Source organism: Periophthalmus magnuspinnatus, chromosome 9 (genome assembly GCF_009829125.3).
Source record: "Periophthalmus magnuspinnatus isolate fPerMag1 chromosome 9, fPerMag1.2.pri, whole genome shotgun sequence".
Lineage (NCBI taxonomy): Eukaryota > Metazoa > Chordata > Actinopteri > Gobiiformes > Gobiidae > Periophthalmus > Periophthalmus magnuspinnatus.
The window spans coordinates 3,768,063-3,791,027 of NC_047134.1; the positions used below are offsets into that span (position 1 = coordinate 3,768,063).

The 22,965-nt window shown below is 43.2% G+C and overlaps 1 protein-coding gene across 1 annotated transcript; it reads left to right on the forward strand.

Annotated features, from left to right (window-relative positions):
* Positions 1-6,022: 6,022 nt before the first annotated feature.
* Positions 6,023-22,439, forward strand: cfap251 (cilia and flagella associated protein 251). The gene is made up of 20 exons (XM_033972059.2): positions 6,023-6,112; positions 8,312-8,452; positions 9,600-9,703; positions 9,777-9,885; positions 10,260-10,343; positions 10,420-10,494; positions 10,597-10,638; positions 12,394-12,629; positions 13,028-13,204; positions 13,915-14,165; positions 14,756-14,907; positions 15,090-15,257; positions 15,796-15,974; positions 16,297-16,411; positions 16,693-16,856; positions 19,966-20,056; positions 20,209-20,352; positions 21,427-21,643; positions 22,062-22,148; positions 22,349-22,439. Exons 1-20 carry the CDS (start codon positions 6,023-6,025, stop codon positions 22,426-22,428), a joined length of 2,706 nt encoding a protein of 901 aa, XP_033827950.2. The 3' UTR covers positions 22,429-22,439.
* The last annotated feature ends 526 nt before the right edge of the window (positions 22,440-22,965 follow it).

Genomic DNA, 22,965 nt, shown 5'->3' on the forward strand with positions numbered 1-22,965 from the left:
CTACAGGAGGGTCTAAACCAGACTACATGAGGATCCTAACCAGACGACAGGAGGATCCTAAGCAGACTGCAGGAGGATCTAAACCAGACTACAGGAGGGTATAAACCAGACTACAGGAGGATCTTAACCAGACTATATGAGGATCCCAAGCAGACTGCAGGAGGATCTAAACCAGACTACAGCGGGGTCTAAACCAGACTACAAGAGGATCCTTACCAGACTACAGGAGGACCTTGTGCACAGATCTGACAGGACTAAACTCAGATCTGAAAATGGACCTGTCCCAGACCAAACTGTACAAAGCTGCTTCTGTGGCACATTATTGTAGTGAATGTACCTCTCATGAACAGACAGTGGCTTTACAGGGACGCACCAGCAGGGGGAGACAGCACAGGCCTCACGTAATCATATTTAAATAACACAGAGTCTGTTTCACCTGTACTTTATGGCAGTGGTGCCCAAGCCTTTTTCCTCATTGAGCCAAAGTGAAAACATACGCAGCACCGAGGGCAAAGATATTTAATATTAAATCTTCAACTGTTTTAGGAGACAGACTTGGAGTAACAGAATCCAAAAAGTCTTTTCAGTGCAAAATTTTATCAAAACACATATTTCTTACAAATCTCAGAGCCCCCTGGAGGGCCACATAAGACCAAACTTGGCCCATGGGCCCCACTTGGGCATACACCATTCAACTTCAGTTCTTTTTTTGGGGACATCTCTTTATCAAATTAATCTGTATTTTAAAACAGGGTTGCAAAAATTTATCAGAATAAAATGAAAAACAACCAAACAATAAAATAAAAACAACCAAACATTGTGATTTCTTTATTTGTACATCAGATTTGTGCTGCACAGGGTTGACTTTTTCACTGGCTGATAATAAGTCCTAGTATTTCATTCCACCATTCATTTATTGCAGCTCATGTTTTCATAACAGGTCTATTATTCATTATCATATTTTTATACAGCAATATACTGCATTTCAAAACTTCTTATCACGGGAACTGTAAACTTATATTAATACTATTATAATTACATAATAATATTCACTCAGAATGTCAGAAAAAAAAAATTTGGACATTTTTTTTATTGATTTGTAAATATCCAGGCACCATGAATTAACTTAAAAACTGTATTTCAAAATCTCATTGCACCGTAGAAATAATCATGGACTCACCCATCACTAAAACTGCGGCAGCTTTGTTTTAAATGCATAAGTTACTGATGGATTATTACAGAAAATATGTTTAAATGTTATGTTTTTGTCCCAAAAAAACAAAAATAATATAATGATCCTACAGCCCCTGGTGCTCCTCAGTGCTGCCCCCTGCTGGTGCTTTCAGGCCTCTTTTGCCTGAGCTGTGGTGGTTTAGTCTGTGGCTGCTGATCTGTGTAAATATGTGTACAGAACATGGCCTCACATCACAGCACTTGCTGTCACCGGAGCAACAGGTGAGCGGCAGGTGAGTGACAGGTGAGCGACAGGTGAGCGGCAGGTGAGCGGCAGGTGAGCGGCAGGTGAGCGGCAGGTGAGCGGCAGGTGAGCGACAGAGGAGCGGCAGGTGAGCGGCAGGTGAGCGGCAGGTGAGCGACAGAGGAACAGCAGGTGAGCGGCAGGTGAGAGGAGCGGCAGGTGAGAGCAGCAGCAGGTGAGCGGCAGGTGAGTGAAAGGTGAGTGACAGGTGAGAGGAGCGGCGGGTGAGCGGCAGGTGAGCAGCAGGAGAGCGGCAGGTGAGAGGAGCAGCAGGTAAGCGACAGGTGAGTGACAGGTGAATGGCAGGTGAGCGGAGCAGCAGGTGAGCGACAGATGAGTGACAGGTGAGCAGCAGGTGAGCGGTAGGTGAGCATCAGGTGAGTGACAGGTGAGCGACAGGTGAGAGACAGGTGAGCAGCAGCTGAGCAGAGTGGCAAGTGAGCGGCAGGTGAGTGGCAGGTGAGTGACAGGTGAGTGACAGGTGAGTGACAGGTGAGCAGCAGGTGAGCGGCAGGTGAGAGGAGCGGCAGGTGAGAGGAGCGGCAGGTTAGCGGCAGGGGAGAGGAGCATCAGGTAAGCGACAGGTGAGTGGCAAGTGAGCGGCAGGTGGACGACAGGTGAGCAGCAGGTGAGCATCAGGTAAGTGACAGGTGAGTGGCAAGTGAGCGGCAGGTGGACGACAGGTGAGCAGCAGGTGAGCATCAGGTAAGTGACAGGTGAGCGACAGGTGAGCGGCAGGTGAGTGACAGGTGAGCGACAGGTGAGCAGAGTGGCAAGTGAGCGGCAGGTAGGCGACAGGTGAGCGGCAGGTGAGTGACAGGTGAGCGGCAGGTGGGCGACAGGCAGGCGGCAGGTGAGCAGCAGGTGAGTGGCAGGTGAGCAGCAGGTGAGCGACAGGTGAGCAGCAGGTGAGCGGCAGGTGAGTGACAGGTGAGCGGCAGGTGAGTGACAGGTGAGCAGCAGGTGAGTGGCGGGTGAGCGACAAGTGAGCAGCAGGTGAGTGACAGGTGAGCGGCAGGTGAGCGGAGCGGCAGGTGAGTGGTAGGTGAGTGACAGGTGAGTGGTAGGTGAGTGACAGGTGAGCGGAGCGGCAGGTGAGTGGTAGGTGATCATCAGGTGAGTGACAGGTGAGCGACAGGTGAGTGACAGGTGAGCAGGAGCAGCGACGAGAGCAGGGGACTTCATTTACAGTTACACTCACACCAGGAGCTCTCGTGCTGGGCCTGAATTTGCATGTTCTGCCTGTGTCTAAATGCACTGACAGACAGCAGTGTTACAGGCAAATATTAAGTTTGTTTTATTTTACTACTGTACAATATGAGAAACTAAACTCAGTACTTAATAACAATGGTGTAAACTGTGAAGACTTTGAACTTTGTGCCAGTTTTTGTTTCATGTGGATAGGCCCAGTGATTCCACAGATATTCACCACAAACCAGGTTAACACTTCTGTGTATGAACGTTTAGCTGCAGACTCACCTGCCCTCCAGATCAGATGGAACTATGACCCCGAGCCAGTCTACTCCCGCCCGCACCTTTCCGCTCCTGTCTGCTCCTGCTGCTGTCAGCCCCTGCTCCTGTCTGCTCCTGTCACGCTGCATCGTTGAGTGAAGTCATGTGTTAAACTTGAATATTGGGAGTATAAAATGTTCTCATTGTGTTTACAAAGACATGGCCCTGTGTAAGTCTATGGTCACCTCAATCGGGCCCCTCACTGCTTTTTCTACTGTATATGCCTTAATTCATATGGACGGCAATCAATAAAGGACCTTTGTACAAAACTAGACCGTTGGTTTGTTATTATAATGGGGTTAATGCAATTATTAGGGCAAAAATATATATGTATGTTTACTGTGAAAATAAGAAAATACTTAAGAACCTCAAGATTAAGCCGAAAGAGAGACAGACAAGACGACATAATTGATCCTTTGCAGTAACATCACGATATTACCATGGTGAAACAATGCACACATTAGCAAACACTGTCAAAAAGTTTTAAGATCATCTGAAAACTCAAGAACTACAACTACTACTACAAAATGTATTTAAAGAGCACATTTTCAGGAGCCTGTGATCAATCCGAGGTCACGGTCCTTTTTAGGAGTTTGAGTTTCAACAGAAACATCAGTGTGACTAACTGAAAAACTGTTGGCTAATGCTAGCTTGGGTAGAGACAAGATTTAAAGGTCCTATATTACACAAAAGTGACTCTTGCAAGCTTTAAGCCATGTTGTAATGTCGTGACATGGGACGATATTGAAATTTTGTGTGATGATTATCATGGCCAAAATCATTTCCATTAACGACATTAATGATGATATTTAAAGTTGTTATGGATATGAATAATTATAACTTCAATTATGAATATGTTCCATGTTTAAACAGCTGTTATAGTATTGTACTTTGTTATCAGTGAAAACAACTACGATGAGCAGGGCGGTCAACTGAAATTTGGGGGCACGGTGCAATAAGCCTCACCTGGGCCTCCCTCTTATACAAATTAATAGTAAGAGGGTCCAATTCTGGGCTCTTAAGACAACAGATCCCTTTCTCCTACCCTGTTTACTCCCCTGTGGATAAGCTGTTTTTTATGCACATTCAGGTGATATAATAGCAATTATCTTTGTTGGCCATTATCATGATTATCTAAAATATCCCACGAATGATTACCATTTACCCTTTTTATTACGATAAAAAATATTATTGTTTATTGTCCCATCCCTAGTTGTTCCTTCCTCAAAAACATATCTGGAGTTGTGTTTTGTTCCATTCACACATGTTTGAGTGAACTGAGTTCACCTGACTCTCTCACATATGTCCTTATCACGTTAACGATGGTCCCGCATTCAGAGCCACTCTCACATCCATCAGAGTTTTTGCCGCAGTTTCCTGGTCACCTATCTTCACTGAAAAGGTGTGGCACCGGAACATTCTGTGACTGGAAATGAGGAATCTAGTGACAACCCACAGATCACAGACAGGTGGTTATTAAACCATATCAATATAGAGATCTATATTGATCCACTAGGACTGTTTTAAACTGTATGTTTTATTTAAAGAACCTATATTACACAAACTTGACCCTTATGAGCTTTAAATCATGTTATAATGTTTTTAAAGTCAAATTTAACAACCACACCTGCCCAAAGTGCTACAAAGGCCATATAAAGGTCTGGACCTGGCATCCAGTTTTAAAATCTGAGGTCAGTTTGAACGAGAGGTGCAAGAAACACAGACACTCAGATCAGTAAGTACTGTCAGTGAGAGAGAAGAACGGAACCCCAACTGTCGATACTGAAAGAAATCATGTTACCAAATCAAAGTTACAAAATTGGCTGGTCCTGCAGTTTAATCCTGGTTTAATCCTGGTTCCGTCCTGGTTCCGTCCTGGTTCCATCCTGGTTCTGTCCTGGTTTCGTCCTGGTTCCGTCCTGGTTCAGTCCTGGTTCTGTCCTGGTTTGGTCCTGGTGTAGTCCTGGTTTGATCCTGGTCTAGTGCTGGTTTAAACCCGGTTCAGTCCTGAGGGACTAAACAGGGACTGAGTCCTCAGTCCCTGTTTAGCCCTGGTTCAGTCCTGGTTTAGTCCTAGTTTAGTCCTGGTTCAGTCCTGATTTAGTATCAGTTTAGTCCCAGTTTAGTCATGGTTCAGTCCGGGTTCAGCCCCGGTTTAGTCTCGGTTTAGTCCCAGTTTAGTCTCGGTTTAGTCCCGGTTCAGTTCTGGTTTAGTCCTGGTTCAGTCCTAATTCAGTCCTGGTTCAGTCCAATTTTAGTCCTGGTTTAGTCCTGGTTCAGTTCTGGTTTAGTCCTGGTTCAGTCCCGGTTTAGTCCTGGTTCAGTCCTGATCTAGTCCTGGTTTAATCCTGATTCAGTCCTGGTTTGGTCCTGGTTTAATCCTGTTTCAGTCCTGGTTCAGTCCCAGTTTACTCCTGGTTCAGTCCCTGGTTTAGTCCCTGGTTGAGTCTTGGTTCAGTCCTGGTCTGCTCGAGTTGTTTTAGATCCAGACTCATGCTTCAAATGATTGCATCTATCTATTTTAACCACATGGTAATTATTTCATGAGTCATTTCATTGTTAAAAAGTAAAACTTTGGTCACTTATTGTACAATACATTAACGTTAGTCACGTTTGCTGTTTTATTGTTTTATTTAAAAAGTTACATGAATAGTGTTTATTTCTGCTCATTGTTATAAAATGTTCGTATTTATGCTCTTAGCCGTATTTAGATGTGTTGTTTTGTAAAGAAGTCCTTACCTTTTATTCGACGGGTCTGGCGTCTCTAAGCAACCGTTGCCAGGCAGCAACAAACTCCCGGCTATAGGCTAACAGCTAACGCACCTTGTAGCTAATTTCTCTGGCAAATTCAGCGCAACAACAGCGAGGAACTAATTTAATGTAAAGATTTTCGAGAGTGACGTACAACAAATGAGGTTCCAGATAAAAAACGACGACAGAACGAGAGACAAGGTGAAATTTGGCTAAACAGAGACGGCACATGCCCCGGAGGTTAAGCAAAAGAGCTCCATGCTAAAACGCTCCATGCTAAAAATGTCCGGACAGTCTGAAGTTTACTCCGCGACCAAAAACACTCTTTTCTCTAAAAACAGTGACCCCAGCCCCTCCAACACGCACGCTCTGGTGAGTTTAAACTTGTTACATTTTATTATTTTTATAATATTTATTTATTTGAAGCGCATGCGCACTGGACAGAGAGTCAGAGAATTACGTTTACTTGAGTAACTTTTTAGAGAAACTGCACTTTTCTAGCAGCATACTTGTACTTGAGTAATATATGTTTGAAGTAACAGTACTGGTTGACAGTATCTGCTGTCAAGGGACTACGGATGAAAAATAGCCTTTGGCTAATTCTGGCATATTTACAGAAATATTGATTCATAAATAAATAAAAACTCTTATTTGAGTATGCACTGTCCCTGAAATAAATAAGTAAAAAAAACTCTTATTTGAGTAATATTTTATTGAAGTAACAGTACTTTTACTTGAGTAATATATGTTTGAAGTAACAGTATTCTTACTTGAGTAATATTTTACTGAAGTAACAGTACTTTTACTTGAGTAATATATGTTTGAAGTAACAGTACACTTACTTGAGTAATATTTTATTGAAGTAACAGTACTCTTATTTGAGTAATATATGTTTGAAGTAACAGTACTCTTACTTGAGTAATATTTAATTGCAATAACAGTACTCTTACTTGAGTAATATTTAATTGAAATAACAGTACTTTATTTGAGTAATATATGTTTGAAGTAACAGTACTTTTACTTGAGTAATATATGTTTGAAGTAACAGTACTGGTGGACAGTATCTGCTGTCAAGGGACTACGGATGAAAAATAGGCTTTGGATAATTCTGGAATATTTACAGAAATATTGATAAATATACACTGTCCCTGAAATAAATAAGTAAAAAAACTCTTATTTGAGTAATATTTTATTAAAGTAACAGTACTTTTACTTGAGTAATATATGTTTGAAGTAACAGTACTCTTACCTGAGTAATATTTTATTAAAGTAACAGTACTCTTACTTGAGTAATATTTTACTGAAGTAACAGTACTTTTACTTTAGTAATATATGTTTGAAGTAACAGTACTCTTATTTGAGTAATATTTTACTGAAGTAACAGTACTCTTATTTGAGTAATATATGTTTGAAGTAACAGTACACTTACTTGAGTAATATTTTATTAAAGTAACAGTACTCTTACTTGAGTAATATTTTACTGAAGTAACAGTACTCTTACTTGAGTAATATTTTATTGAAGTAACAGTACTCTTACTTGAGTAATATTTTTATTGAAGTAACAGTACTTTTACTTGAGCAATATATTTTTGAATTAACAGTACTCTTACTTGAGTAATATTTTACTGAAGTAACAGTACTCTTACTTGAGTAATATATGTTTGAAGTAACAGTACACTTACTTGAGTAATATTTTATTAAAGTAACAGTACTCTTATTTGAGTAATATTTTACTGAAGTAACAGTACTCTTACTTGAGTAATATTTTACTGAAGTAACAGTACTCTTACTTGAGTAATATTTTATTGAAGTAACAGTACTCTTACTTGAGTAATATTTTTATTGAAGTAACAGTACTTTTACTTGAGTAATATATGTTTGAATTAACAGTACTCTTACTTGAGTAATATTTTACTGAAGTAACAGTACTCTTACCTGAGTAATATTTTTATTGAATTAACAGTACTCTTACTTGAGTAATATATGTTTGAAGTAACAGTACTCTTACTTGAGTAATATTTTATTGAAGTAACAGTACTCTTACTTGAGTAATATTTTATTGAAGTAACAGTACTCTTACTTGAGTAATATTTTTTACAGATGTAACAGTACTCTTACTTGAATAATATTTTCATAGAAGTAAGAGTACTCTTACTTGAGTAATATACAAGAAAATCTGTCAACTGAACAAAAAGTTGTTGGAGGAAATACTTTTACATTGTATATTTTTTTTTTACATTTTTAAACCCTCTGCCTCAATATCAGGTGTAAATAAATGTGTAAATCATTGATGTTGTATTAGTTTGTGATGCACTGATCTAATACTGATCTATTGGTGCCAATATTGAAAAACTAGCTGGCTGGTTGGACATATACAGTTATACAATTAGACTATGTATTTACTCATCTGTCGTCACCTGTTTCCATGACTCTTCTGACATCAGCGCATATTTAAAGCTATAGTAGAGAAATCTGAGGGTAAAAGAGAAGAAACAACTCTAACATGTTTAAAAACTCTGAAAGCTCCTGTGCCGAACACTCCCCCTTTAACTCCTCTCTTGTCCTGGTCAGACTCTAGAATGGGTGTATGGGCGGACCCCCTCCCTCCCCGTCCTCGCTCTACAGGACCACGACCAGCAGGTAGTGTTGTATGCTGCAGCCAACGTGGGGGTCATCTACAACCACACGTCCAACTCCCAGCACATCCTGCAGGTGAGGAATTCTCGGGTTTGTTTCTTATGTTACTACATTACTGTATCGACTTATCTTTCAGCATATGCTGATCAACAATATTTTTTCAGTTAAGCTTAAATAGTGTTAGGCCTAAACGATGACATTTGATTCTAGATCCATCTATAATCATACAGTATGATATAGGCACTTGATAAAACACCCTTCATAATGACCACTTATATCCTAAGTAAATACAAAATGTTCAGTTACAACTGAATTTTGTATTCAAATCTAAGAAACTGATTCAAAATTTTTAATCTCCATCTCCACAAAAAAAGGGATTAAACTTTGTTCCGAACAAACTCCCCGATCCGGTTGCTCCTCTCTGAACCTAAACTGCACAGATTCTCGGCCTTTGCTCTGGCAGCCTTTTCTTTTCAAACCATCAGACAGAAAAACAGCTCCAGACAGTCTGAAAATGTTTGGAGATCTGAATCATTTTACTAGAAATTTGAAAAAGTACATTTTAGATAATCAAATGTGTCAGCGTCAGTGTAGTTAATTTGTAATGTCCTGTTTCACTGTAAAAAACCTGCACAGAATGATTTTTAATATGGGTATGTACTGTAGGAAACATCATGTATTGGACATGGGGACATTGTATTGTATTTTACTGCTAATGTCAATGATGAACTGATACACTTATAATGTAATTGTAATGAAATGTGTATTTTTTATGTGTGTTCACCTGCCCAGGGACTGCACTGGAAAGTACCAGTAGCTAAATCTGGTGCAAATTATCTTTTCTTTTGTGTGATTAATGAATTTGTATGTATGTATGGTCCCTGACAAATAAATAAAGAAAGAAAGATTTACAAATAATAAACTTACATGACACATTATAGATACTAGAACTCCCCACTTCAGTGCTTCATCCCGGGCATTTCTGTGTGGAGTTTGCATACTCTTCCTGTGTCTGGGTAGGATTCCTTCGAGCACTCCTGTTTCCGAGAGACACTGAAGGATGGGTCAAATGCACACACACATTCCATAAGGGCATTAAAGTGAAGCTTAACCTAACTAACTTATTCCAGTTCTCATGTCAGAAATCATTAGCTCATCATTTACTTTAATCTAAAAGTTGATTTTGTTTTCGTGCCATTGTAAAGGTAGAGTTTGATTTCAGGGTCACAGTCAGAACCTGAGCTCTGTGTGTGTGAGTGACGACAGACGCTGGATCGCCACCGCTGACCCCTCCCCCATGGCCATCGTGTGGGACTCCTACTCCGGGTACAATGTCATCAGCCTCCTGCATAACTCTATTTAACCCAGCAACATTACAACGATCTGCCTCCTCCTCCAGGATCCCGGTGTGCACGCTGTTCCACTGTCACCCCAAACATGGCCTCACAGACATGGCGTTCTCCAGAGACGCTAAGTACCTGGTCACGCTGGGGGCAGGAGACACACAGGTGAGGTTTAAGATGATGCAAACCAGGTGCTTGTTCAAAAAGACACACTATGGTACTGGAGCACACAGTTTAGGCCTCAGACAGCACAGGATCAGTGAGTAAACACAAATATCGCTCCTGTGGTGTATTTGAAATGTTTTCTTCTCAAATTATTAATAAATAAATAATAACATACAGTGAAACAAATACAAAGCTATTTTCAATCCAATGTCATGATTTTTACACTAATATAATGAAACTTAAATGTGAATGTATTTTTAGTGTTCAGAATACACTCCCCTGACCATGTACTATGTTAAAATAAATTTTAGTAGTGGTATTGTGTAAGTAAATACATTTATACAAGTGTTGTCTGACTGTTTTCCACATTACAGCAACATGTGTGCGTGTGGGACTGGACCGGTGACATACAGACCCCCCTGTGCTGCTCCGAGCTCAACCCAAACCACGGCCTCCAGGTGCCGCTTTCATCATTTAAATCAGCTCAAATCGTCATTAGTTTAATCATGTTGTTATGGTCCATGTGCATTTCAGAGGCACATCCTGTTTAAGTCCAGCGGCTCTGAATTTCTGAGCTGCAGCCAGACTCATGTGCTGCTCTACACACTGGTGAGTTACTATTATGATGTCATCATGAGTAGGGCTGTGAGATCATTTGAATAACATTATGATATAATAATGATTATAACTGTGGTTCACTCTGTGTCTCAGGACCAAAACTCTCTGTCGTACTGTGCCCTAAGGCTGAGGAAGGTTAGTTCTCATTTCATTTCTGATCATTTGGATTCGACCCTCAACTAAAGAACATATTGTAAACATATTATGTTTTCCCTTTATTTTAACAAGTGTAGCTCATTATTTACATTTTGTTCATTGTAAACAGCAATTTTGTTCTAAAAATGCTTAAAAATAGATAAAAGTCCTGATGTTTTTACTGTTAGAAAATGGCTACGTCACCTTGTCTAACTCTGACCTGGAGTGTGAATTTTTTTGAATAAAAATGTAGAATAACAGTAAGTAGAGCAGGTACAGGGCAGTGGGCGGGGACAGGGAGTACTTGTAAATAGACATTTTATGACTCACTTACTCAAACATGCAGCAATCTCTCTAAATACAGGTAGACAATGTAATTATAACAGGGTTAAATATCATAAACACCAGGAGGGAACATGGTTATACAGTAGGGCAAAAAAGTATTTAGTCAGCCACCAATTGTGCAAGTTCTCACACTTAAAAAGATGAGAGAGGCCTGTAATTTTCATCATAGCTACACTTCAAATATGAGAGACAGAATGGGAGAAAGAATACAGAATTTAAAGAATTTATTTGCAAATTATGGTGCAAAATAAGTATTTGGTTAATAACAAAAGTTAATCTCAATACTTTCTTATAGTCCCTTTGTTGGCATTGAATGTTTTCTGTAAGTCTCCACAATGTTTTCACACACCATTGCTGGTAGTTTGGCCCATTCCTCCATGCAAATCTCCACTAGAGCAGTGATGTTTTGGGGCTGTCGCTGGGCAACATGGACTTTCAACTCCCTCCAAAGATTTTCTATGGGGTTGAGATCTGGTGGTGACCTCATTTCAAGCTCCCGGATTGGCTAGGCCACTCCAGGACCTTGAAATGCTTCTTACGTGGTGGTGCGTTTGGGATCATTGTTATGCTGAAAGACCCAGCCACGTTTCATCTTCAATGCCTTTGCTGATGGATGGAGGTTTTCTCAAAAAAAAAATCTCACGATACATGGCCCATTCATTCTTTCCTTTATACGGATCGTATAAAGGAAAGAATTTCGTCCTGGTCCTTTTGCAGAAAAACTGCCCCAAAGCATGATGTTTCCACCCTCATACTTCACAGTAGGTATTGTGTTCCTTGGATGCAACTTAGTATTTCAACACGACAAGTTGAGTTTTTACCAAAAAGTTCTACCATATGACCATATGACATTCTTCCAGTCCTCTTCTGGATCATCCAAATGCCTCTAACTTCAGACGGGCCTGGACATGTACTGGCTTAAGCAGGGGGACACGTCTGGCACTGCAGAATTTGAGTCCCTGGCAGCATAGTGTGTTACTGATGGTAGCCTTTGTTACTTTGGTCCCAGCTCTCTGCAGGTTATTCTCTAGGTCCTCCCATGTGGTTCTGGGATTTTTGCTCACTACTGTGATCACACACGGTTATAACAGGGTTAAATATCATAAACAGTAGGAGGGAACACTCTTTCTCCTTCTCTCTCCCCCTCTCTCTCCCCCTCTCTTCCACCCCCCCCCCTTCCACCCCCCCTCTTCTCTCTCTCCCCACTCTCTCTCCCTCCCCCCACTCTTCCACCTCTTTCTTTTCTCTCTCTGTCCTCTCTCTCCTTCCCCTGTTTCATCCTCTTCTTTCTCCTCTCTCCCTCCCCTTTCTCTCTCCCCTGTCTCTTCCTCTTCACTCTCCTTTCTGTCTCTCCTCTCTCTCCCTCCCACCTCTCTTCCTCCTCTCTCTCCTCTCCCTCACTCTCTTCAGGGTGGAGCTGTGGACCTGCGCTTCCCCACCTCTTGTTACAGCATATGTGCAGCAGATGGGGCTCTGGTGCAGACTGCATTTCACTGGAGAGAGCCGCAGGTGCTCACAGCGACAGCAGGGGGCAGTGTGGTGGTGTGGGACCTCAGCAAAGGCATGACCACAACCAAAGGACTGACTAATGTGACCGCCATACACCTGCAGCAAGCTCCCTTCACCGCCATGAGTGTCACAGACAGGTAACAACATAACACACCTGCAGGAGGCGCCCTTGTTTAGTTCTTCTCACCTGTTCTTTTTACATGTTTTCTCACCTGTTCTTCTCACCTATGGTTCTCAGCTGTATGGTGACTGGAGACGCCAAGGGTTAGTCCTGGATTAGTCCTGGTTTAGTCTTGGTTTAGTCCTCATTTCACATGTTCTTCTTACCTTGTCTTCACACCTGTTCTTCTCACCTTTTCTTCTCACCTGTCATCCTCACCTGTTCTTCTCACCTTTTCTTCTCATCTGTGGTCCTCAGCAGTTTTTCTCCCTTGTTCTTCTCACCTGTGCATTTCACCCGTGGTCCTTACCTGTTCTCCTCACCCGTTCTTCTCACTTGTGGTCCTCACCTGTTCCTCTCACCTGTGCTCCTTAGTTGTTTGGTGACTGGAGACGCAGAGGGGGTGGTGAAGTTCTTCAGTCAGAATTTCCTGCTCTTGGCCTTTTACTCAGACCTGGTCCAGGATCCGATCTCATCCATCTCCCTCTCCTCAGAGTCCACAGCCGGGTACCTCGTCCACTGTCCCACCTACAAGAAACAAGTGCTCATAAGGTAAGACAGAGAGGAGGGAGGGAGAGAGGGAAAGAGGAGAGAGTGTACAAAAAACAAGTGCTCATAAGGTGAGAGAGGGAGGGAGGGAGGGAGGGAGGGAAAGAGTGTACAAGAAAAGGTAAGGGAGGGAGAGCGGGAGGGAGGAGAGAGTGTACAAGAAACAAGTGCTCATAAGGTAAGAGAGGGAGGGAGGAGAGAGTGTACAAGAAACAACTGCTCATAAGGTGAGAGAGGGAGGGAGGGAGAGGAGGGAGGGAGGGAGGAAAGAGAGAAAGTGTACAAGAAACAAGTGCTCATAAGGTAAGACAGAAGGGGGGGAGGAGAGAGTGTACAAGAAACAAGTGCTCATAAGGTAAGAGAGGGAGGGGGAGGAAGGGTGGGCGGAGGGAGAGAGAAAGTGTACAAGAAACAAGTGCTCATAAGGTAAAAGGAAGGGAGGGAGGGGAGAGAGAGAGAGTGTACAAGAAACAAGTGCTCATAAGGTAAGAGAGAATGGATGGAGTGACAGAGGAGAGAAAGAGTGTACAAGAAACAGGTGCTCATAAGGTTAGAGATGGGGAGACAGGAGGGAAGGAGTAAGGAGAGACAGAGAGCGGGAGGAAATTAAGAGAGGGTGGAGAGAGAGAAACACTTAATACCTTCACAGATGTATCCAAATGAGGCAGGATCTTGGAGCTGTATTTGAAACATCTAAACTCACCCTTTTACAGGAACTTCATTGTGTCGAGCACTGGCTCCTCTGTGCTTCATGTGAACTCAGAGAGCGCAGAGGCACAGAGTGTCCTACAGGAGGAGCCAGAGCCCATCCACGCCCTATGCTGTCACCCCTCACTTCCCCTCCTGGTGACGGGGAGCAGCGGCGGCATGCTTAAACTCAGAGACATGTGCAGCCGACGCACAGTGACCCAGAGGGAGTTCAAACAAGAGGAAGGTCTCACCTGTGTCACCTACGACCCCTCAGGTCAGACCAGGTGTCTTCAACAGCTCATAAAAAACAGGAACAATGGAACATTCTTAGTTAAAGAGGGGGTATTTTACTTCTATGGGGTATTAAAGAGGGGGTATTTTACTTCTTTGGGGTATTAAAAAGGGGGGGTTTTATTTCTAAGGACTATTAAAGAGGAGGTATTTTACTTCTATGGTGTATTAACTGCTAACACATAACATATTTATATCACCATGTTTCATTTTATCGTTTTGAAAATGCTATTTCCACCTTAAACAACGTATTAACATGTTTTATAATTTCCCGCTAATGAATTTACTGCACATTGCATCTGGTTTGTGAAGTTGTAGTATATTGTTTTGTATCTTGCTGTGTGGGAGCATGGGTGATGAAGGCTTGTGGGTGGAGCCTTGTACATGCTCATACTGCTATCCTTAAGGAGAGTGATCACTAGATTACTCAGTGCATGGATGACATCTCAAACCTCATCTGACATGTTTTTGATGAGGGAACATGGTAGAAAGTTCCAAAAAGTAAATTTTGCAGAATTCCCCCTCTTTAAATACAAACAGGACAGATGTGTGACTGTGTTTGATGTTCCTCAGGTAAGCTCTTGGCTGTGGGCTTCTCCTCTGGCTCTGTGGATCTTCTGGACTCCAGCTCTCTGAGGACTAACCCAGAGCAGGAGTTTCATCTCAGTAAAGACTCCATAAACCTGCTCAGTTTCTCTGACGACTCTCTGTACCTCGCTGCTGCTGTAAGTCTCACCATCCAACAAGGATTATGATAAATTGAAATGTAAACATGTTTAGTCCTGATTCAGTTCTGGTTCAGTCCTGGTTTAGTCCTGTTTTAGTCCTGGTTTAGTCCAGGTTTAGTCCTTGTTCTGTCCTGGTTTAATCCTGGTTCAGTCCTGGTTCACTCCTGGTCTTGTTTTAGGACAGTGGCTTTGCAGTCTCTGTGTTGCGGCGTGTCTCTGCTGGAGCTCCGTGGGAGATTTTAGGGCGTCACCGATCTCACTACAGCCCGATCCAGAGCCTCCTGTTTGGGCTTCAGTTGGACTCCACACTGCCCCGCCTGCTCTCCTTGGGACTGGACCGCAGACTGGTGAGATTCTACCCTCTGTATGAGGGTTTGAAATTTTACTTCCTGGTTGCAAATCATGACATCACACTGGGAAATTCAAAAACTGTTAAACTGTTGAAAAAAAAACAACCTGTTACCTGAAAACACTGTAATGTCACAGAGATTATTATGTGACAAATAAAAATATAAGAAAACACTTTTATTTTGTTGGAATCATGTTTAAAGTGTCAGAAAAATGTTTCTTTTGTAAATTGTACTGAAGTTTTGGACAGAATTCTCCCAGTGTGACGTCATGAGTGTGATGTTATCAGTGTGACATCGTCAATGTGATGTCATCAGTTTGATGTCATCCATGTGGGACTGTCTAAATAGAACTCTACTTCCTGTAAATTTTGTTAATGTTAATGCTTTTTTTCTTCACAAACTGCTCCTTGATTTGTGTAAAACGTTCATTTATATTTACAGCAAGTTTTATTCAGCAAAATAAGAATCATCCAAACCTGTCATGCCCACCTTAAATGTTGTGTCCTTAAACGTTGTGTTCTTGTTCTGTCTGTAGGTGGAGTATGACCTTGAGCTCCACAGTGGCCTCCCTGTCCTCTCCTGTCAGCGGGTGGAGCAGAGGGCGGTGCCTCTGGGGATGACCTGGTACCCTCCTCTGAGCACAGAACAGTTCCTCCTGATTTGTTCTGACCAATACAAGCTCCGACTCATCAACAGCACCACGCACATGTGCAGGTGAGAGTGACCAACTGATAAACTTTTGGCTAATGCTAATGCTAGCTAGCTTGTGACTGTAATGTTGTCTGAGAGGGACTTGTTTAACAGCACAAATCAGCTCACCTGTTGTCGCTCAGGTAAGTCAGTTCTTTACAGTCAGATTGTGTTAAAACAAAGATCAGATTTCTTAACAGAGCTTCAGAAAGAGCAGAGCCTACAGTTAGCATCACACCCCCAAGGAATGTAGATGACATGACTGGTTCAGTCCTGGCCCTGGTTCAGTCTTGGTCCCAGTTCAGACCTGGCTCTGGTCCTGGTTGATGGTTGATGTGTTTTACAGGAGGGTGGTCCATGGCCCAGTCTACGGCTCTCCTCTGCAGAGAGTTCTGGTTCTGCAAAAGACCCAAGAGGATCAGAGCAGGAACTACTATATGGCCTTCATCACACAGACCATGGTACTACTGCTACTGCTGTTAATACTAACTACTACAACTATTACTACTGATACTACTACTACTACTACTACCACTGATACTACTACTGCTACTACAACCCTTACTACTACTTGTTCTACTAATGCTGCTAATGCATGGGTTACATGGTACAGCATTTGTTCAGTCCTGGTTCAATTCTGGTCAAGTTCTGGTCCAGTCCTGGTCTAGCCTCTGGTCTAGCCTTGGTCCTGGTCTAGTCCCGGTCTAGTCACCTGTCTATCCCCATTTTGTATGTGTGTCAGGTGGGTCTACAGGTGCTCCCTGCCGATGGAAACCCATTTAAGTCCCAGGCTCTGGTCTGTCACCCGTCTGGGGTCCAGACTCTGAGCGCTTCCTTCGATGGCACCCATGTTGTGACCTCAGGAGGAGCCGACTTCACAGCCAGGAGCTGGAGCGTCTCCACCGAGTAAGTCTGGTATCATAGACCATATACAGGGGAGGTGGGTTAGAGCTGGTGTAGACCTTGTGTAGACCTGGTCAGACCTGGTGTAGACCTTGTGTAGACCTGGTATAGACCTGGTCAGACCTGGTGTAGACCTTGTGTAAACCTGGTATAGACCTGGTGTAGACCTTGTGTAAACCTGGTATTGACCTGGTAAAGACCTGGTGTAGATCTGGTGTAGACCCGATGTAAGACCTGGTGTAGACCTGGTGTAGACCTGATGTAAGATCTGGTGTAAGATCTGTGTAGACCTGGTGTAGACCTGATGTAAGACCTGGTATAAGACCTGGTGTAGACCTGATGTAAGATCTGGTGTAAGATCTGGTGTAGACCTGATGTAAGATCTGGTGTAAGATCTGGTGTAGACCTTGTGTAAACCTGGCATTGACCTGGTAAAGACCTGGTGTTGATCTGGTGTAGACCTGATGTAAGACCTGGTGTAAGACCTGGTGTAGACCTGATGTAAGATCTGGTGTAAGATCTGGTGTAGACCTGGTATGGACCTGATGTAGACCTAGTGTGGATCTGGTGTAGACCTGGTATGGACCTGGTGTCGACCTGGTGTAGACCTGGTGTAGACCTGATGTAAGATCTGGTGTAAGATCTGGTGTAGACCTGGCGTAGACCTGATGTAAGATCTGGTGTAAGATCTGGTGTAGACCTGGTGTAGACCTGATGTAAGACCTGGTGTAGACCTGGTGTAGACTTGATGTAAGACATGGTGTAAGACCTGGTGTAGACCTGATGTAAGATCTGGTGTAGACCTGATGTAAGATCTGGTGTAAACCTGGTATTGACCTGGTAAAGACCTGGTGTTGATCTGGGGTAGACCTGATGTAAGACCTGGTGTAAGACCTGGTGTAGACCTGATGTAAGATCTGGTGTCAGATCTGGTGTAGACCTGGTATGGACCTGATGTAGACCTAGTGTGGATCTGGTGTAGACCTGGTATGGACCTGGTGTCAACCTGGTGTAGACCTGGTGTAGACCTGATGTAAGATCTGGTGTAAGATCTGGTGTAGACCTGGCGTAGACCTGATGTAAGATCTGGTGTAGACCTGGTGTAGACCTGATGTAAGACCTGGTGTAGACCTGGTGTAGACTTGATGTAAGACATGGTGTAAGACCTGGTGTAGACCTGATGTAAGATCTGGTGTAGACCTGATGTAAGATCTGGTGTAGACCTGGTGTGCACCTGGTATAGACCTGGTGTAGACCTGGTGTAGACCTGGTGTAGACCTGGTGTAGACCTGGTGTAGACCTGTATGTCCTATTCAGATGCAGAAGCTGAAATACTTAAGTAAAAGTATTTCAGACATACAGTGGCTATGGAAGGTATTCAAACCACTTAAATGTTTCACTCTTTGTTATATTACATATTATTATATTATTTGCTAAAATCGTTTAAGTTCATTTTTTTCTCATTAATGTGCACACAACACCCCATATTGACAGAGAAACATGAAATTGTTGAATTTTTGCAGATTTATTAAAAAAGAAAAACTGAAATATCACATGGCCTTAAGTATTCAGACCCTTTGCTGTGACCCTCATATATTTAACTCGGGTGCTTCTGATCATTCTTGAGATGGTTCTACACCTTCAGTGGAGTCCAACTGACTGGACTTGATTAGGAAGGCCACACACCTGTCTATATAAGACCTTACAGCTCACAGTGCAGGTCAGAGCAAATGAGAATCATGAGGTCAAAGGAACTGCCTGAAGAGCTCAGACAAAATTGTGGCAAGGCAGAGATCTTGTCAGGGTCACAAAAAAAAATGTCTGCTGCACTTAAGGTTCCTAAGAGCACAGTGGCCTCCATAATCCTTAAATGGAAGATGTTTGGGACGACCAGAACCTTTCCTTGAGCTGGCCGTCCGGCCATGCTGAGCAATTGGAGGAGAAGAGCCTTAGTGAGAGAGGTAAAGAAGAACCCAAAGATCACTGTGGCTGAGCTCCAGAGATGCAGTCGGGAGATGGGAGAAAGTTCTCCACCAATCAGGGCTTTATAGCAGAGTGGCCTGACGGAAGCCTCTCCTCAGTGCAAGACATGAAAGCCCACATGGAGTTTGCTAAAAAAACAAAACAAAAAAAAAAAACACCTGAAGGACTCCAAGATGGTGAGCAATAAGAGTCTCTGGTCTAATGAGACCAAGATGGAACTTTTTGGCCTTAATTCTAAGCAGTGTGGAGAAAACCAGGCACTGCTCATCACCTGTCCAATACAACAGTGAAGCATGGTGGTGGCAGCATCATACTGTGGAGATGTTTTTCAGCTGCAAGGACAGGACAACTGGTTGCAATCAAAGGAAAGATGAATGCGACCAAGTACAGGGGTATCCTGGACGAAAACCTCAGACTCAGGACCTCAGACTGGGCCGAAGGTTGACCTTCAATCAAGACAATGATCCTAAGCACACAGCTAAAATAAAGAATACAATATTATAATTATTATAATTATAATATTTCACTTTTTCTTTTTTTAATAATTCTGCAAAAATTTCAACAATTTTATGTTTCTCTGTCAATATGGGGTGTTGTGTACATTAATGAGGAAAAAAATGAACTTAAATGATTTTAGCATATTGCTGCAAAGAGTGAAAAATTTAAGGGAGTCTAAATATTTTCCATGCCCACTGTATTTCAGAAATATTCGTAATCGTGATAGTTTAGCTGTAGTTCCTCTGGTCATTTTTTATTTGTACGTTTATGTTTGTTCAAAACTTGGACTTAAACTCAGGTCATTTCTGTGAACATGGGCCTATAAAGTACACACTGGAAAATGTACTGCAGCACCAAGGAATATTAGCTGTATGTCTCCATGAAGACAGAAAATTATAACAACACTCTGGAACATATTCCATGGAGAATTTGATCGCCTCCTGTGGAATGGAGACAAGCAGGTGGCGAGTGTTTTATCAGAAAAGTTACAAGTCAGCTCTGTGGAGAGACAAGCCCCTTGCACAACTTTGGTGAATGTTTTAAAAAATGTGTGCTTTATAACCATCTATAATGAAAGTGTGTTTAGTCCAGGTCTATTTATGTGTGAAATCTGCCTTTTACTGTGGTGCAGAGCTCTTGATGCGGCTGCTGCTCTGGGAGGCTCAGGGATGGAGCCGTTCTACTCCATGTTGGACGGAGGACGAGACGGAACCTTCTACAAGGTCAGAACCTCTTCACTTTTCAAACACTTAATTTACTGTAGAGAAATGCACTAAAGTCTCACCGACTGAGACTAAAGTTTACAGATAGACTCAGCTCCCCCTCGGTCTGGAGCCTGAACCATTCTAACACATGTGGTGTTTGTGATGCTCAGGAGGTGGAGGACCTGTTCTATTACCTCCAGCTGCGACACCAGGGCATAGACACAGAACACAGGAGACACGTCTCCACCACCATCCCTCTGAACCACGTCTCCACCATGATGAGGGCCATCGGCTTCTTCCCCACAGAGCAGGAGGTACACACAGGTTTCAGATCCTCATTTAGTCCAGAGAGAGGTTCAGTCTCTGGTTCAGTCCCTAGTTCAGTCCCCGGTTCAGTCCCTAGTTCAGTCCCCGGTTCAGTCCCTAGTTCAGTCCCTGGTTCAGTCCCTAGTTCAGTCCTGGCTTAATCCTGGTTCAGTCCTGGATCAGTTCTGGATCAGTCCTGGTTCAGACCTGGTTTAGTTCTGGTTCAGTCCTGGTTTAGTCCTGGTTCAGTCCTGGATCAGTTCTGGATCAGTCCTGGTTCAGTCCTCGCCTAGTCCTGGATCAGTTCTGGTTCAGTCCTGGCCTAGTCCTGGACCAGTCCTGGTTCAGTCCTGGTTCAGTTCTGGTCTATTCCTGGATCAGGCCTGGTCTAGTCCTGGATCAGTCCTGGTTCAGTCCTGGCCTAGTCCTGGTTCTGTCCTGGTTTTGTCCTGGTTCAGTCCTGGTCTAGTCCTGGATCAGTCTTGGTTCAGTCCTGGTTCAGTCCTGGTCTAGTCCTAGATCAGTCCTGGTTCTGTCCTGGTTCAGTCCTGGTCTAGTCCTGGTCTAGTCCTGGATCAGTCTTGGTTCTGTCCTGGTTCAGTCCTGGTCTAGTTCTGGATCAGTCCTGGTCTAGTCCTGGATCAGTCCTGGTCTAGTCCTTGATCAGTTCTGGATCAGTCCTGGTTCAGTCCTGGCCTAGTCTTGGTTCAGTCCTGGTTCAGTCCTGGTCTAGTCCTAGATCAGTCCTGGTTCTGTCCTGGTTCAGTCCTGGTCTAGTCCTGGATCAGTCCTGTTTCAGTCCTGGTTCAGTTCTGGTCTATTCCTGGATCAGGCCTGGTCTAGTCCTGGATCAGTCCTGGTTCAGTCCTGGCCTAGTCCTGGTTCTGTCCTGGTTCAGTCCTGGTCTAGTTCTGGATCAGTACTGGTTCAGTCCTGGTTCAGTCCTGGTTCAGTCCTGGTTAAGTTCTGGTCTATTCCTGGATCAGGCCTGGTCTAGTCCTCGATCAGTCTTGGTTCTGTCCTGGTTCAGTCCTGGTCTAGTCCTTGGTTCAGTCCTGGTTCAGCCCTGGTCTTGTTCTCAGATTGAGGACCTTCAGAATGAGGTGAAGTTCAGCAGATACGCAGAGACGGGACAGTACGTGATGGAGCTGTGCCTGGAGGACTTCATAAAGTTGTATGTGAACCACAGACCTGCGTTTGGACTGGTGAAGGAGGAGCTGCAGGAGGCCTTCAACCTCCTCAGAGGAGATCAGGAGAACATGGAGAGGAGCGCTTTGCTACAGATGATACAGAGCCAAGGTACTGCAGGAGACCGGGGTCCACTTGGGGTTTAGTCCTGGGTTTAGGGGCCGGGTCTGTGGTGAGGGAAACTAATTGATACCTTGCACTGAGATCACGCTGAGGGTATTCCGCATTTATCTCTATGGTGGAATGTTCAGCAGTTACCATGGAGACACAAGGCACACATCAGCAAACACAGCCACTGAGAGACACAGGACATCGATCAAACTGCTGAACTCAGTGCTGTAAAAGTTTCAGTACAATCCTTCTGTTTAAAACTCACTGTTGTAAAACCATATAAAGATAAGTAAATATATCGTGAGGGTGCGATAACGGAAGTGCATTTTATTTTCATTGGGGATTTTGTCATTCTGATTGTGTACGCTGAAGTACTGATAGAACTTAAACTGTGTGTCTAAAGCATGTTGTGTTCCAGGAGAGGCCATGACAGAGGACGAGGTTCTCCAGAGCTTTTCCTCTCTCCTGGACCTGAACAAAGACCAGGACTCCCCCAGAAGCTCCAGTAAGACTTTAGTTATTTCAGTTTTAGTTGAAGCCTCCCTTTTAAGGTCCTACCTGCCGCTCCTTTGTTTACCCGTTTCCATGGTGTTACCCACAGCTACAGAAATAACACAGTGCTGTTAGCATTAGCATTCTCACTGACCCTGGTATAAATTCGGTCTTGATCTTCACGCTGATTCTTTGCTTTTTGTTTTTCCCCAGAGAGTTTCCTGCCCTCTGAGGTGTCTGTGGAGACCTTAGCTCAAATCCTGGGCTTTTCTGACCGACCTCCAAAAACATGAACCCTTACACCAGACCCTTGTGGATCTGAGATGTTCTGCTGACTGCACATATGAGCAAACTCCAGTCATATGAATGGACCTATATTTATGCTGGAGGTGTTCTGCATGTGTGTCTATGGCTGAAAGTTCATTAGTTACCGTGGTGACACAATGTACACATCAAAATTCTGAAAAGTCAAGAAAAAATATAAAATGTATTTAAAGAGCATATTTTCACATTTTTGATTTTACACAAAAAGGTGAGAGTGACTAACTGAGGAACTGTTGGCTAATGCTAATGCTAGCTACCTTGTGACTATAATGTCATATAGGAGGGACTTGCTTAACACCACAAATCAGCTCACATGTTGTACTTCAGCTAAGTCAGTTATTTATGGTCAGATTGTGTTGAAACAAAGATCAGATTAAAGTCTAACTTGATTAACATTGCTTCAGACAGAGTAGTGCCTCCAGTTAGCATCACACACACACACACACACAGGTGCTCAGATATGTGCACTGAACAAGTATCAGTCCTTGGATTAGAAGAAAAACATT

Coding starts and splice junctions, on each gene's coding strand:
- cfap251 (XM_033972059.2), top strand. CDS start 6,023: ATGTCCGGACAGTCTGAAGTTTACTCCGCGACCAAAAACACTCTTTTC. Junction 13,205..13,914: donor AAGAAACAAGTGCTCATAAG/GTAAGACAGAGA, acceptor ACCCTTTTACAG/GAACTTCATTGTGTCGAGCA. Junction 20,353..21,426: donor TCTTCCCCACAGAGCAGGAG/GTACACACAGGT, acceptor TCTTGTTCTCAG/ATTGAGGACCTTCAGAATGA.